General features: G+C 41.3%; 1 protein-coding gene across 2 annotated transcripts in view; it reads right to left on the bottom strand.

Moving 5' to 3' along the window:
• LOC109044564 (venom serine carboxypeptidase) overlaps nucleotides 1–17,873 on the bottom strand; it is a gene marked incomplete at its 5' end in the record, with an annotated part of 53,668 nt that overhangs the window by 24,886 nt on the left and 10,909 nt on the right. Inside the window, 2 exon segments of one of the 2 annotated variants that reach the window (XM_072306329.1) lie at nucleotides 12,742–12,908; nucleotides 13,881–13,955. In XM_072306329.1, the coding sequence (XP_072162430.1) occupies nucleotides 12,742–12,908; nucleotides 13,881–13,955 (242 nt within the window). 2 annotated transcript variants of the gene reach the window in all.

Below are 17,873 nucleotides of genomic sequence, written 5' to 3' on the forward strand. Positions count from 1 at the left end.
GATGGGGGTTGCCATTTGAAATTTTTGAGTTGCCCCCCGCCCCCCCTCCCCCTGGGGGGGTGAAGAAGTGGGAAGTACCTCAAAAAGTTTCCCCCTCGATATGAGGAAGGACGCCACAAACCGCAAATCGATATCATAATTAGAACTAAAGTTATGGCCAGTGGTGCGTAACTTTTGAATAACCCTGTATCTGTTACACCCCGTTGGTGTAATTGCCCAGTCCGCGGACTGGGCAGAAAAGTTGCTCAGTTCGCGGACTGGCCACCCCCGTTGCCCAGTCCGCAAACTGGCCATTTGATTTGCCCAGTCCGCGAACTAGCTGCCCAGTCCGCGAACTGGCCGGTGGAAATTTGAAAAATTACGCCAACGGGCTATCCCTAATTTTAAAGACGCTTATGATGACTAACCGGAAGATAAACATCACAACAATTTCACCTTCACACTTTTGTACAGGCTTAGCACTGTCAGCCTATGAGGAAAAATTTCTAATTTATTGAACAAAACGAAAAAGAAACTTCTTCTTAATTTTTATTTGATTTTCGTACTTCTAGACCAGAAAAAAAATTTTCCTCCTCGGTCGGCGTGTTTAAAATTGTTGATGATGCAGCAGTGTGAAACTTTTGCTTCGTTGTTGCAGCGAGTGTGAGAAAATCGAGTTTTAAATCTTGGGTGTAAAATGCCCGTGTCAAGCAATTAAAAATATTAGGAAATTAATTAAAAATTAAAAAAGAAAAAAATCAATCATGATTTTCACAGCTGATGCCCGGATGACAAGCTGAATTGCACTTCATTTTTGCTTTTAAGCAGCGGCACCTTCCTGTTTTGCAGCTTGATTTCTTACAGTTGCGCTTATACCCCTGCCCAGTTCCTACGGATTGTTATCGTACGGCTTCCCGAATACTTAGTGTTACATCAGGGATGTCAGTTGCGGCCAGCCCTCGAAAATTTTTTTCACCTTTGTGGTTTAGGGACGTGTGGATATCTTCTATTATTTGATAGGCTCTGGGTTTCGTGACCATTAGCAGACTAACTTTTTTACGGGCTACTCTTTTCACACCCAAAAACTCGGTGATTGAGTAATTTTCTCTTGCGTGGTAGTAGGTTCTGGACCGTTTCTTCCCTCCAGCCGCCTGACAGCTCAGATGAGCCAGAACATCAGCTTCGTACGTCTCGTCCCAAAGCATTTCTCAATGGCTGTCAACGCTGCAGTGTTCATGTTCAGTCAAAACAGGTCAAAAGGAAAACAAAAAGTTGAACTGTCAGCTCAAATTTGAAAAACCTGAAAAACTGATATATTTGGTGGACTCGAAACGGGAAGACAAAAAAGATGAGACAAACGAATGTAGGGATGACGAACCAAGTGAGATTTATTCAGACGACATTGCTTAAAACGGTTCGGCCGGTGTGGCGGGCAATTCAAACATAACACCCACTCCCTGGTCAATTGAAAAAAACAAGAAACAGATTTTTCACAAAATTTCGCTTAATTTATAAATTTAGTCGCATAGGTGGTTTGGATTCCCTACTTGATTTCCTCGGCGGAGGTGCAGGTGGGGTGACAGGTGGTTCAGGGGTTTATGTGCGTGAAGAGGAGGGTTGCTCTGAATTACTTTCATTCTGCCATTCAGGAGAATTTGAGTTTTGAGGTACTGAGGGTCTTTTTCTTGAGTTATGGGGTTGTGGGGTACCGCTTTGCCTTAAAGTTTGTCGGGAGTTACTGGTTCCTGGTAGTATAGCATTTGTCTCGTTGAAGGAGAGTGCTCTACGAGTATTTCCTGTATGAGGAACAGGTTGTTGCTTTTTCACAGGAGAGCTTGGACTAATGACATTAGTTATTTTCGGTGCAAGCTGTATTTGCGGCTTAGATGTGCTTGCGCTTGATTGCATCATTGCTAGGTTTAATGGGTCTACGGTTGGATAAGGGGGGGGGGGGGTTTGCTTTAAATCTAGGTCGGAGAGCGTTGTGAGCTTGATTTGATTTAAGTGACAAAGTTTTATTTCTCCATTGACTTTAATTAGATACGTTGTGGGGCTTATTTGCTTATGAATTACACCTTTTTGCACTTGGTGCTGTTTGGACATTCTTACTAGGAATGTTTCGTTAACGCTAAGGTTTGGCAATTTAGGGGCTTTGGGTTGCTTTTTGGGGTGTATTAAGTTAAGGGTTGTTCGAGGGGTTTGTTTAAGTACAAGATCGCAGGGGCTGACATCTTTTCCAGTTATGGGGGTGTTTCTATATGCAAATAAAAATTTACATAATTTCTTAAGTAGATCTTTTTTTGAAATGTTACAATTTTCTAATTTGATTTTCTCTAAAGCTTTTTTGACAGTTTGGACTGCTCTTTCGGCTAGGCCGTTACTAGTTGGGTGGTAAGGTGGTGACTTCGTGACAATAATAGAATGTTTAGTACAAAAGTCTTTGAATTCTTGTGATTGAAATGGCGGACCATTGTCCGTCACTACTTGCAGCATAGGGCCATATGTAGCAAAGTGCATTAATAATTTTTCTTCTAGAGATTCAAAATTTGTAGACGATACCGGCCAGACTTCGATCCATTTACTATATGCATCATCGAGTACTACATACACTTCATTATTAAAAAAAAAATGGTCTAAATGTACTCGTTGCCAGGGTTGATTAGTTTCTGGCCATGAAGTTTTGGCGGATGATACAGGTTTGAAATTGACTGTTTGACAAGCTGCACAGTTTTTTATTTTGTTTTCAATATCGTTATTCAATGTTGGCCACCATACATTTTTCCTGGCGAGCGATTTCATCCTTACAATCCCGGGATGAGAATCATGCAAATTTTCAAGGACCTTAGTTTGCAATTTTTTTGGGATAACAACTCTATCTCCAAAAAGTATGACATTATCATGCAACGATAGACTTTCCCTTACTAGAAAATAAGGTCTAATGTTAACATCTTTGACATTTCTAGGCCATCCTTGCAACACATAATTGAAGACAGTGCTAAGGGTGTTTTCATTTCTAGTTTCTAGAGCAATTAATTCAGGGGTTAAAGGAATATCGGGTAACAATTCAATGGTTTCAGAAATTTCTTTTATCGTTACATTGTCAGCGGGGAGTCTGGATAGTGCATCAGCTGGTTTTAGTAAGGATGCTTTGCGATAAATGGTTTTAAAGTTGTAAGCGCTAAGCGTTACGAACCATCTTTGGAAGCGAGGTGACGCAATAGTTGGCACACCTTTATTTAACAGACTTTTTAGGGGTTGATTATCAGTAACCACCGTAAATGGTAGTCCATAAAGGTATTTGTGAAATTTCTTAGCTGCAAAGACTACAGCAAGAGCTTCTCTGTCCAGCTGTGCATATTTTTGTTGACAAGGAGTTAAGGATGCAGATGCATACATGACTGGTTTATCAAAATTCGCAATGAGGTGACATAGGACTGTGCCTACTCCATAAGGTGAGGCATCGGTGTAGACAAAAATAGGTTTCTGAGGGTCATAGATAGTTAGCACTGGTTTTTCAACTAACTTTTGTTTAGTGTACGAAAAGGCTTCGTCACACCGAGAGTTCCAATCAAATTTAGTGTTTTTTTCTAGCAATTTGTGCAAGGGTTTCAAGTGCGTGCTCAAATTAGGGATGAAACGTGCATAAAATTGAACTAAACCTAGATAAGATCTGAGTTCGGATACATTCTTCGGTGGACGAGCGTTTAGTATAGCTGAGATTTTATCTAATGTTGGGCGGATACCTTCGCAGTTTACAATATGGCCAAATAATTCTATTTCCGGTGCATAAAATATACTTTTGACCAAGTTGACTTGGACTCTGTGAAAATATAATTTACCTAATACAATATGTGTTTTCTGTTTGACTCCATCAATAGTTTTGTCGCCAAATACAATGTCATCTATACAGACTCCACACCAGGGGAGATTACTTAATATGCGGTCAATTACAGATTGAAAAATTGATGATCCGCTGTTGATACCGTAAATTAGTCTGTTAAATTGAAACAATCCCCAGGGTGTGTTGATCGTGAGAATTTCTTTACTATCATCGGTAACTTTCAGTTGCAAATATGCTTCTGTGAGATCAATTTTGGTGAAGAAGTTACAATTTGCTAGTTTGGACCAAATGTCCTCTAATCTAGGTAACGGGTAATGATCTAATCTGAGACAAGGGTTGACTGTTTTGCGGAAGTCGACAACTACTCGAATTCCGCCCGTTTTCTTTTTGACTGGCCAAATGGGTGAAGCCCATTCAGAGTGGGTGACGGGTTCAAGTCTTTGAGATTTTACTAAATTCATGATTATTTGATGCACTTCTTCCGATTGACTAAATGGGATTTCATAAAATTTGTGGAAAACAGGTCGGACATCATCTTTTAATACAAGTTGAGCTTTATAGCCCCGAATACTGGTTGACTTATCTGTGCTACAAGCATGGGGAAATTGAAGTTTGATTTCATCAATATGTTTTTCTTGGGTGTGTTTGACTGAAATGTTACTGCAGTTTTGGCTTATGGCCTTATCATTAAGTAGGGGACCTAGCAATCCCATATAGAACCTAGCCTTACGGCAACGTTGTCATGAACCTTGCCGCATACCATCCGCGATAGCGTTGCCGCAAATAGGTTGACGAAACCTTTCCGCAACGTTCTCGCGAAATGTGTGGAAGACCCACCATTCCGCGACAAGCTTACAGAATGGTTTCCTTAACCTTGACGCAGAAGTAATTGCTGAAGAGCTTTTAAGGAAACGTTACCGTAACCTTTCCGCGAAATTAAATTAGCAAACCTTTCCGTCATAGGGTTATGGAAGCCTTACCATGAACACCTTATTACAAGCATTTCCAATTTAACGTTGATGTAAGCGTTCCATGACAGTGTTTCCGCTAACCCTTTGCTACCTTACCTTACGGCAACCTTGACGCGCCAAGGGCAAAGGGCAACCATTGTATGGAACATCCTTCGGAAACGTCGACGCAACGTTACCGGCTAAATGCTCGCCGCTGCCTTTCTGGAGAAAGGGTTCTGCAACGATTCACCGGTAAGCATTCCCGTCTTGCTTTCCGTCAAAAGGTTACGGTAAAGTTACTGCGGAGTCCCTTTTGAAGTGTTTCTCCAATCAAGGCTAACGTAAGGTTACCGTGGCAAAGTTTCTCAGAACCCTTTTATATCTAACGTTACGGCAACCTTTACGCGCCAGGGGCAAAGGGCAATCGATGCATCGGCATTTTCGTGGAAACGTCCGCGCAACGTTACCGGCTAAAGTCATTGGCGCGATAATGGCACTCGCGGCAAGGCTACCTCAAAGTTATAGTGGCACTCATGCGGAAACCACTGGAAAAAAAAATGAAATCTTAAAATAAGATTTTGTGCACTCTTGGAAATTTTTCTCTTGATCCAAGCGGATTTTGCATTGAACCAAGAGACTTGACACTTGAGTTAAGAAAACGGACTCTTGGATTAAGATGCCAGCACCCGGGCTCTAAATGCAAGAAACTTGGTTTCTTAAAAGAAGAGTTCTGAATCTTAACTCAAGATTAACTCTTAACTCCTTCCAAGAGCCTCAGGGTTCTTGAATGAAGTTTTCAGGTTTCTTGAATCAAGCTTTCAGATTTCTTGAATCAACCCTTTACGTTTCGTAAATAATCACTTGGAGGGGAGGAGGGTTCGGTTTAATAGTTCAGCTTTTCTTAACTTAAGATGTATGAGTCCACATTTAAAGAATTACTGTGAGAACGAAGTGATGAATAGTGGCGAAAATGTTATCTTTGGCCACGGCCGCCATCTTGGATTTTGAAATTTTGAAAATCTGACCTGAAATTCGAGTTCCCCTTTGAAAAATACCCCCGAATACCGAGTTACACGAAAATCGAGCGAACAGGAGCTGACTTAGCATTTTAGGCCACGGCCGCCATTTTGGATTTTGAAATTTTGAAAATCTGACCAAAAATACGAGTTTCCCGTCGTAAAGTACCCACGGATACCGAGTTTCACGAAAATCGAGCGAACAGGAGCCGACTTAGCATTTTAGGCCACGGCCGCCATCTTGGATTTTGAAATTTTGAAAATCTGACCAAAAATACGAGTTTCCCGTCGAAAAGTACCCCGGAAACCGAGTTTCACGAAAATCGAGCGAACAGGAGCCGACTTAGCATTTTAGGCCACGGCCGCCATCATGGATTTTGAAATTTTGAAAAGCTGACCAAAAATTCGAGTTTCCCGTCGAAAAGTACCCCCGGTCAGAAAGTTTCAAGAAAATTCGTCGATAAATGCCCCCTAAAACCTGAAATTTCATCTATAATGCTGTGACGTCACGCGACAGGATTGAACCTGTTGAAATCTCGGTACAGTAGCTTTATATAATTCATACTTTCTAGGTATTTTAAAGGACAAAATACGAGGGCTGAAAAATAACTTTACGGATGAAACTTAGAAAGTTTTAGTTTCGAAAAGGTTTAAGTGCTCTGAATGAAGTAGTAAGGACGAAGAACAAGCTGCATAACTACTAGTCGCTCCTAGAAGGGTTTGTAGGGATATTTCGACCTCACTCTTCATCAGCAGCTATAGCTCAGTTGGTAGAGCGCTCGGCTGTGAATCCAGTCGCCGCGCGCCGTGGGTTCGAATCTCCACAGGTCCGCTCGAGATTTTACGCCGCAACATCTCTCCATTGGTAAGTCAAGTTGTCTAATATATGTCTCCTTGTCTCTCTAATTAACTTGTGTAATACTTGTATGTACTGAATAAATCACTAAATAGTTGATGATGTGTGAACAGAAAACATGTACTCTTCACAAGTAGAGTGCGCTCCTGATCAATTTTTGGAAATCCTGATCTAAGAAAACAGAAATCTTGATCCAAGAAACGATGGAATTTTAAATTAAGAAACCAGGTTTCTTGGTTCAACAACTTTCGGATGCTAGATCCAAGAAGCATGTTTCTTGTCGCCGCTTTTAAGCAACCAGGACTCTTAAGTCAATGCACCATTGCATTGGTCTAAGAAGGTTTTTTTTCCAGTAACTTCTTAGGAAAGGGGTCGGCAACGTTGCCGAGGAAATGGTTGCTCGAACGGCAAGGTTACCAATACCTTGCCGTCAGGTTGCCGATCTCGTGCCGTACCGTTACGGCAACGCTGCCGACGCGTAAGCATCCAGGATTGCCGGAAACGTTGCCGCGGTAACATTTCCGGTAGCCTTACCTCATTTCCACGGCAAGGTTACAGTAATGTTACGCTAGGGTTTTTTTTCTATATGGGCAGGTTGTGTCGCCAGTTCGGGGATATGGTGTCAAGCCATTCTCTCCCGACCAGCATTTTAGTTGGTTTAGCAAATTTGACAACAATCAGCCTGAGGGTGTATCTATTGGGTTGAACGAAAACTGTTACCTTAATTTCTCCTATAGTGTTTAAGGGCTGTCCGTCAACATTCCATAAGCGAGATGTGCACTTTTCTACTTTAGAATCTGGGAATTTGTCAGAAAATTCACCGAGAGACATTAGTGACACTGCTGATCCCGAGTCAAATTCGCACTCAACACTTTTATCATTTATAACTATATTTCCCAGTAATGGGTTGTTGGTTACACAGTACACATAGAGGTTAGATTGTGACTTAGAAGAAGTCGGTGCTAAGGTTAATTGCGCGGAGGGAATGTTGCGGACTTGGAGGTCGCTTGTTGACTTGGTGATTGGTAGGTGAGCATTGGATATCCTTCCCACGATGATTTCTTCGATTTCCTCATCGGTGGATTCTTCCAACACTGCTTTGGCTTGGTTGCAGGCGGTGGACGTGTGACCTTGGATTCCACAATTGAGGCATTTCCAATACCGGGCAGGGCAGTAGTTAGGATTGTGCAGTCTTGTACATCTATAACATTGAGTGGTAGTTTGCGGGTTGACTCTGCGGTTGGGTTGTTGACGTGATTGTTGACCGTTGTTTGGTTGACGTGCGTTGAAATTCCGTTGATTGTTTGATTGACGATAGTTGGTGCGCTGATTTGAGTTCGTGGCTGGAAATTGGTTGCTAGATTGAGGTTGAGGTGGTGAGCTTTGATTAAATGAACGATTAACAGGTCGAAATGAGTTAGACTTGTTATTACACGGAAAAAAAAGACCTGTCATTTTAACAGTCGCATTGAATGTTAAATTTGTTTGACGTTTCTCTGTTCTTTTAGTTGTCGTGACTGTTAATTGAACATTTTAAGTATGTTGAAACAAAAGTGTGCAAATCTGTTAGCTCAACATCTTATTAATGCTTTTGAAATAACATTCTGTATGTTATTCCATCATCACACGACTGCTGAGTTAACATCAGTGCGGTTCATTAAATCAACAGTTCCTGAAGCTTTTGGAATGACTGTCATTGACTTTTGATTTTACAGTCCACACGTTATTTTGACATTCGTTTGGATTTTAAATTTACATTCGTGTAGGTGTTGGTCTAATGTTTTGAAGGCCGTTAAATTCGCAGAAATAATCTGCTAAAGCAACAGCGAGGGTGTCGAAATAGCAGCCCTTTCGAATGCTCATTTAACAGCGGGTTGACGGTAAAATCCTGACCTTTGCACGGAGCATCCCATCCCAGCCAGTCCCGCGCGATCGGCGCAGCGCGCATGCGCAGTTATGAACAGTCGTCGATCGCCCCGCTGCGAGTGGTGACGCAGAAAACCTGTCCTTACCCTCCAGTCTCCACTGTCCACCCTCCTTCTCGAGGGTTGCGCTTGCGCGCCGATCTGACAAAGGGCCCGGTCAGGGAAATTCTCAGAACTCTAACGGCTGTTTCTTCCCTCGGCGTTGTTTGCGCATTCCAGTCCAGTCCAGTCCTGGTCCAGTCTGTTCGCTGAGGCGGCCATATCACTGTTTAAAGGGATTTCGTTTGCTCAACAGTCAGTGGTTTTGAGTCGGAGAAGTCTTGCGTTTGCGTTTCGAAATCGTGCTCAAATTGTGTGTGCGAGTGAATTTTGGCGAAGAAAGTGATTAGTTTTGATACTCAGTGCGCGATCTGCAAAATTAGTAGCTCCGTAGGAAAGTAACTCTTACGATATAATCAAATTTGGGCACACTGGAATCAGTTGCGGGCAGACGTCATTTTGTAAGGCATCATTATGAATCCACTCAACTCGGAATTTCTTCTGCTATATATTTGCGTTTTTTGGTTTCAATTTCACCTTTGACGTTACACGCACTCTCAAATCAATTAGGTTTGCGTCCAGTGCATCCAATTATTATTTTTAGCGTGCCTTACATATTTATATGCAGGCACGCTTTTGATTTCGTTTCCTGTAGATTATACCATCAGCCCTGTCTTCGATACTTTCCGATGGGTTTTTGCAGAATCCTAATTCCATTGTGTGATTTTTTCCTTTTTTTGGTTCAAAGAAATTCAGGCTGTTTTGAAATGAAATGAAATGATAATTTAGCAAATCATAATCTTGGTAGAATTTTTTGAACTCTTTTATAATACATTTTTGGTGTTTTTAATTCATGAGCACGATCGGCTGTTTGGTTCTTACGTTGTTTTTTATTGATGACGCCAACGTGACACCGTTACATTGTCTTAATGACGTAAAGTGTTTCAATGTGTAATACAGTGTATGTGCAATATCTGTCCAGGCCGCGAGTGATAAGTTGGGTTATTTGGAAAAAAGAAAATAATCGGTGGAGAGGAAGGGTTTAAAATGTACCTCACATAATTTGTTGCCGACCCCTAGGCCATGATCAATTCTGCCCAACCGAGAACTGCAAAGATGTATACTTAATGTAGTGTTTTTGTGCATTTAAACTGTTAAAATGTTTGTGAAATTAACTCATTGTGAAACTGATTTAGTCTGTAAATGTTACTTTGACCGGAATATTATCTACGGTTTTTGTATCATTTACTTGAAACCAGTTAAGCAATTATCAGCTATTTACATAAGCATGTAAGTATGACCATGGTTTTTTACAGCTGCGTGGCATCGTGTCTGCCACATTAACAGCAGTGTGAATGAAAATTCAAAAGCTAATTTGCGTTTACATGAGCAGCAGCGCTGCTACATCGACAGCAACGTGGATTTAAATTCAAAGACGAACCGGCTGTCATGAAAACAGCGACGCTGCTTTTTCGACAGCAGCGGTCGCTGTTAAATCGAAAGCAGCGTGAACGTCAATCTGATGGGGAACCGGCGTTTACGCCAGCAGCTGCGCTGTCAGTGTAACATACTATTTGATGTAGGTTGAGCAGATTTTGCTGTCATTGTTACATCTATGTACTGTCAATGTGACAGCAAAGCGCCTGTTATAATAACAGACAAAGGTAATGTTATTTTAATAACCAGGATGCTGTGCCGTTTTTTAACAGCCAAGGGCTGTTCCCTTAACAGTCGCGACGATTAAAATGACAGTCCTTTTTTCTCCGTGTAGTTCTGCGGTTGACTTGGTTATTGACTTTGTTGACTGAGGCGGGTTTAAGTTCGCTGGCAATTGTCTCGAAGTTGCGAACAAACTTGATGGCATCCTCCAGGGTTAAGTCGCTTTTCTCCCACAACTTTTTCTTGAGGTTGACGGAGTTGAGCCCATTTACAAATTTGACTAGGAGCCTGTTCTTGAGGTTGTCTCCAAAGTTGCATTTGTCTGCAAGAAGTCTAAGAGAGGTTAGATACACTGCAGCAGTTTCGCCTTCTGCTTGAACTCTAGATTCAAACTTTAGAATATCGGAAAAAGGATCTTGTTTGGTTCGTAGGTTTCTTGGAGGAGTGTGACAAGTTGGTCAAATGATTTGCTTGATGGTTTCTCAGGCAACAATTGAGTTCTTAGTTCTGAGTAAACGTCAAAGGATAGGTAGTTCAGAAGTACCTTGCGTTTGCTGGATGCCTCGGTGATTTCATTGAGGTCGCAGAAGTTCTCAAGCATTTCTAGCCATGTTGACAGGGAGACTTTGGCTTCAAAGGGTTTCAGGGTTCCCACATACGTTGCTGTGGTTGCAGGAAGCGTCCGGTTGGGTAGCTCTTGATTTCGATCGTTCATTTTTCGTACCTAAGGATAAGGTTTTCGACTTTGACGGGTTGCACGGTAGCCACGGCCACGCGGTTCACTAGGTTGGCTTCGCTTGACACGGTTATTTCGGTTTCTACAAGTACTTTGGTTCAGCCGGTCATGGCCGGCGCGGCGCGGTTGGTTGACAATAAGTAAAACGATTTTTTAATCCTCGTCGCCAATGCTATATTTGGTGGACTCGAAACGGGAAGACAAAAAAGATGAGATAAACGAATGTAGGGATGACGAACCAAGTGAGATTTATTCAGACGACATTGCTTAAAACGGTTCGACCGGTGTGGGGGGCAATTCGAACATAACAAAAACAAAAAAAAACTTGGACTTTCCTCCCCACAAAGATGACAGTCCTAAGCCTGTACAAAGTGTGAAGGTGAAATTGTTGTGATGTTTATCTTCCAGTTGGTCACCATAAGCGTCTTAAAATTAAGGGTAGCCCGTTGGCGTAATTTTTCAAATTTCTACCAGCCAGTTCGCGGACTGGGCAAATCAAATGGCCAGTTCGCGGACTGGGCAACGGGGGTGGCCAGTCCGCGAACTGAGCAACTTTTCTGCCCAGTCCGCGGACTGCGGGCAATAACACCAACGGGGTGTGTCTTATCGATGGATGTAGAATCAAACGAACTATCGATTAAAATACTTTTTATTCAAATCAAAATAGAGCCCTATTTTAATAATTGCGGATTTGTAAAAATTGATCAATTTAAAAATCAAAAAATTGGCAACATCGCGTGTTAAAATTGATGAGACATTTGAGTCATGCAAATATCTTTGAATTGCGTATTTTTAGAAAATTTTCGTCCAAACCGCGACCTCATCGCTCAATTTTAATATCACCTACGGACTTTTCACGTTTCCGACTTGGCAACGCTGTAGCGCGCCGGGAGAATCTTTTGCGAACTTGCCGTTACGGGAAAAAGGCGTGTCCTATGATAGGTAAAAACATATCCAACTCCGGGAAAAATTCATGAGGGGGGCAAATCGCCGATTTTGAATAACCCTCGTTGGCTATTTGCGTACCGGAAACGTCGTTTTTCTATTTGCTCATCCGTGTTAGGTATTTTATGAAATGCCTAGGGCCTAGGCATATGACAAAACGCCTAGGCATTTGACAAAACATCAAGCCATTGGATAAAATGACTAGGCTAATTGAAAAATCATCTTATTCATTGTCTTTTGACTATTTGCCTTGGCATTTTACTAAATTCCGCTTTTGACTATTGACCGTCGACATAAAGATAGCTTCATCTACAACTTTCTCTTCATCATTAATAATGGCCTCGTCTACAACTTGGTCCATAACTTTGTCTATGATTTTCTCTATCACTTAGGTACTCCATTGCTTTGTCCATAACTTTGTCCATAACTCTGTCTGTAACCTTAACTATAACTTTGACTATCGATTTGTCTAAAACATTGTCTATAGCCTCGTCTATACCTTCATTTGTGGCTTTGTCTAAGACTGTCCATCGCCTGGTCCATAGCTTTATCATTAGGTAAGTTTGTCTGTAGCATTGTCTATCACTTTGATGATCATAATTGGTCCTCGTTTGTCTCCAACTTTGTCTAAAACGGAGTCTATAGCTTTGTCTGATCCTTTTGCTATAATTTAGTCTATAGCTTTTTCTACAACTTTGTCCTCTTCCTATAGGGCCCGAGATGCTGTATCACCCCGGCAAACCTCGTCAGTCCGGCCCTAATTTTATTTATATAAATAGGTAGATGTGAACTCACACTAAAAGCTAATATGTACTGTTTACTTTCAATAAGGCTTTTTGTGTATTCCTCAATTTTTTCCATTGTTGTCCTTGCATTTATGTCAATTAGCCCCAGCTGGAATAAGTATTTACTGTAGTAAAGCATTGATGACGGATCCGTGAAGCCGTTCCCAACTGCAATACCTGCAAACCCAAATCAAAAGTTTATAATCACGGTAAAAAAACAATGTCTCCGGGGCAAAAAGACATTAAAAAATGCTCTACTTTAGAGATCCCATGTAACATTTTTTTAAAGGGCAATAATTAATAAAGGCGCAATTTTCTCATGTAAGGTTGTTAAATATTTGCAGGTCTAGGACGCCCCCTATTCTCAAGAAGAAAACCAATGAAAAGTCTCGATGAACCTCAAGATAAATAGCAAAAATTGACGGAAAAATTCGAAAATTCGGTAAATGTTGAGATTTTAAGGGCTTTTCGGAACCTCAAAACGATGACAGAAATCAAAATCGTTTTACAGATTTTGTTTTTAGATAGATTGGAATGATTTAAGTTGTAAGATGCTGTATTTGTTTGGAAATATGTCGTTTTAATTGATTTAAGCTGCATCTTATGGACACAGGTGTATACCTACTCAGGTCTTTCTCCCAGGAGGACCTGGCTCCCCTACCACCGGGGAGTACTGAGCGGGCCTCCCCCGGAAAAATTTTGAAATTTCAACTCTATTTGGACGCATTTTGAGGCTCCCAAGACGCAGATTTTTCATCAATTTCTGCTGAAAAATTACGCTTACTTTTTTGACTTTTAGCAAAGAATACTTTCGAATTGTTTTATTCAATAGAACCTGAAACTTGTTAAAATTTTAACTCAAAGTTGACGCATCTTGAGGCTTCAATTATGAAAATTTTAGAAAATGCAAGTGTATGAACAAGGTGTTTTCATTTCAGACTCTACATTTATAGAGATAATAATCCTCGACTAAGGTCTTTTCTAACCATCCAGAATTTTTTTGCAAGGGGGAGGGCAAGATGATACTTTTTTAATTCTAGGGGGGCAAAGGACCCTCTGGACCCTCCCCCCTTTCGTGCGCCAATGCTTACGAACCTATGTGATGCTTTAATATTCATAAGAAATTTCAATTGGTATTCCGTTTTGTACCTTGTAGATTAATTTTTGGTCCTCCTTCAACGTTCATTTGGTGTATTTTGGATGCAAGAGCTGGCACGAACTTTCCTACAATTGGACATAATTACATCACTCAGTTATTAATTTACCAAATTAAATTACCTATTTTGGATATGGATGGATATCACTACCCATCATGTCATTGCCATTATATCAAAGAATGTATCGACAGTGTGACCATACTTAAAATGAGAAACTTCATAAAAATAGCAGCACTTGAACTTCAACGACTAACTGTAGTACCTCGGTTGGCGGTAGGTAATACGGCGATAATGGAGCCTCGAGCACAGCTGTTGTCAGAAACCAAAATTGGTGCGACTTGGCAACACCGAAGTGCGTTGTTGTCAAGTAACCTAACTTAAGTCTGGTTGTGTCAAGTAGGTAACCTAAAAAGAGACAAACCCAAGTAGCATTTTTCAACGGAAAAATGGCGATTTTTGTACGATTTCATCGGCGACAAAATCGCTAGGATCATCAACATCTGAGCAATTATCCTCGATCTTTCCGCGATTTTATCGCCCGAAAAAATTGCGATTTTATCACGATAAGATCGAGTATAATCGCTCAGATACTGATGGTCCTAGCGATTTTATCGCCAATAAAATCGCCAAAGAAAATGGGGTTTGCGTTGTTTCTCGCCGCGAGCCATATGACCTACGCGGTGGACTCACGCGTCTTCAGCCGATTTCCGTCAGGTTCAGTCGTCAGGTCCTTTGACGAAGACGAGCGTAAAATCCTCGGAGCCTCCGCGGGAATTCGAACCCGAGTCGCTGAGGTGGTAGGCCAGCACATTGCCACTCGGCTGTGGCCACTAAATGGCTAATGAGTGCGAATTCAAGCCTCTTAGATGGATCGGCGCTTCGCAACCTCAGTCACAACTTTTGTCATTGCGTAGACTGACACCGAGTTTTCATCGGACTTTTTTTTTTATTTTCTCTCCTCTGTATTTTATTTCATATCTTGAAATACGGTTGGTAAAATAAGGGTCTATTGGTAATCTTATCATTCTGTCTCGGTAAAATTACCAATAATGGTGAGATGGCAAAGTTACCGATGGAGCTTGGTAAAAATGCCAATATTTTTTGTCGACTGTGGTAGAATTACCGAGATAAAATGGTGAAGTTACTGGAATTGATTACAAATAAAAGTGGTATTCTTACCTGAAAAAATCAGTAAAAATACCGGTTTTTAGGTAAGCTCACCAATCTGTCTTTGGTAACATTACCAATAATTGGTAAAAAAAAGTGAGATGGTAAAGTTACCAACGGACTTAGGTAAAAACGCCGAGAATTTTTTCTCAGTGTGGGCTTACCTCCCACCATCCAAGCCCCACGCCTAACCCCGTATCGAATCGTTCTTACACCTCCGCTAATTGCAATTTAACCCCTCAAAACAAACTCCGCGTCACCCCACTCCTCCTCTCCTCTCTCTCAACCCCACCTCATACCATTTCCCTTATGACCACACAGAGGCGATTTTAGAAGTTGGAAAATTTTCATCTTAATTGGGGGGGGGGGGGGGGTGGCGCGGCGGTATGCGATCTCCCTCTACAGGCTGTCACAGGTCAATGGAGACGGAGGCAGCATCTCTCAACGCGCGTTCGGTCCTCTGAATCGGGTGAACCTTATCATGAGGCTTTTCAAAGAATTCGATAAACTTTAACAGTGGCTCAGTTAATAGTCTGTTCCATTATTATACCTGCGAAAGCGGGGTTCAAATATCGAACAGTCCAATTTTTAGTGTATTTTCCGAAGGAAATACACTATTGCATTCTCCCATGATGTCGGACCCAGACCCGAGACCTTGTGAAGAGCACCGATCACGGGTCGTAGATCACGAAAATATATGCCATTCAAATTTTATATATATATATATATATGGGTATGTATGTATATATGTATGTATGTATGTATGTATGTATGTATGTATGTATGTATGTATGTATGTAAGTAAGGGTGTACGTATGTATGTATGTATATATGTATGTACTAGTCGTGATTAGCTCGCTTTGCGAGCTGACACGTCTAGCCGGGGAGTGCCCTGGACCCCAGTTCTACGCTTCGCGTTGAACTTGCGACTCGCTCCGCGAGCCGCCACCGCCCCTCACAGTTTTTAACATTGATGAGGAAACAACATCTATGTCTTAATCTTCTTTTTCACCAAGTTTTACAGAAATTGATGTTCTAGGAGTCCGGACCGCGTTTTCGTATGGGGCCGCCATCTTGGATTTAGAAATGTTGAAAATCTGACCAAAAATGCTAGTTTTCCGTCGAAATACACCTGCTAATACCGAATTTCACAAAAATCGATGGATCGGAAGCCGAGATAACAATTTAGACCACGTTCGCCATTTTTGATTTTTGAATTTTGAAAATCGGACCTAAAATTCTAATTTCCCGTCGAAATACACCTCCTAATACCGAATTTAAAAAAAATCGATGGATCGGAAGCCAGATAGCAATTTAGACCACGTTCGCCATTTTTGATTTTTGAATTTTGAAAATCGGACCTTAAATTCTAATTTCCCGTTGAAATATACCCCCTAATACCGAATTTCACAAAAATCGATCGATATCAGGAAGCGATATAGCATTTTAGGCCACGGCCGCCATCTTGGATTTTGAAATTTTGAAAATCTAACCAAAAAATTCGAGTTTCCCGTCGAAAAGTACCCTGGATCTCCGAGTTTCACGAAAATCGATAGAACAGGAGCCGACTTAGCATTTTAGGCCACGGCCGCCATCTTGGATTTTGAGATTTTGAAAATCCGACCAAAAATTTGAGATCCCCGTTGAAAAATACCCCCGCGTACCGATTTCCACAAACATTCGTCGAAAAATACCTCCTAAAACCTTACATTTCGTCTATAAGGCCAGTGACGTCACGCAACAGGCTTGAACCTGTTCGGCGCGATGCGCGTAAACAACCGCGTATCTTCAATGTATTACTATATGGAGAAATAACTTTTCGCTCTTGCGGGCATCCGAGGCAGCGGATTTGAATGGGAATAATTTTAATCAACTCCTCATTACAATAGGTAAGCGTGTACCAATTTTAAAGGAAATCGCTTCGGCCAATTTTTATCTAGGGGGCGGGGGGGGGGGCAGAGTGAGTGGGAACAGCAGCTTTATATAGAGTAAGATAATATAGTATGTATGTATATACAATGTATGTATGTATGTATGTATTTCCGCCTTTTTAAGATTTTTCGATTTTTGAGTAGTTATATCTTTCTTACGTTGAAAGATATTTTGACCAATTTTTTTGCATTTAGTAGAGACTCATTAGAACTACTATTCTGCGAAAAAAAATTGAAATTTGATGCAATATGTAGATTTTGAGGGGTGCGGCTCGAAAGTGGGGGGAGGTTAAATCTTGTCCACTTGATAACTCGAGCGAAAATGAATATTTTGAACTGAAATTTTTATGGGTGGTATTTCTCCCCTAGGACTGGTTTGGTATTGAATTTGAGCTAAATCGGCTGAGCCGTTTAAAAATGGCGAGCTTTGAAAGTTTTAGGCGGGGGGTGCGCGGCATGAGGGGAGCCGGCCGGAGCAGGGCCGCACAGTGGGTGGGGGGAAAAAGTTTTTGGACAAGCTGGACAAGCCGGTTTCTCAAATTCTATGTTATCTCTTTTCTTATTTCCCATTATCTATACTGTCATGGAGGGGATACAGGGTTCTCTCGAAACGAAAAGTTGCATCGTTCTCTTAACAAGTTTCTTGTATGATTTGAAACTAATTGAAAACTGAGAAATAATATCAATTTGCCTTATAGCAATAATTATTAATACGTGCTTCATTCCTTCACTACCCAATGGTACAGGTTGGAACAAATTTTAGGGTGGCAAAGAATTCAAACACAGTAGGTAGGTATTGGAGAATGTTGCGACATTACGAACAACAAAGTTCACATTTCTTTGAATGGCCATTTGAGAAATTCGCCATTTTGAAAGGGGAATGCATA

Source organism: Bemisia tabaci, chromosome 1, assembly GCF_918797505.1.
Source record: "Bemisia tabaci chromosome 1, PGI_BMITA_v3".
Taxonomy (NCBI): domain Eukaryota; kingdom Metazoa; phylum Arthropoda; class Insecta; order Hemiptera; family Aleyrodidae; genus Bemisia; species Bemisia tabaci.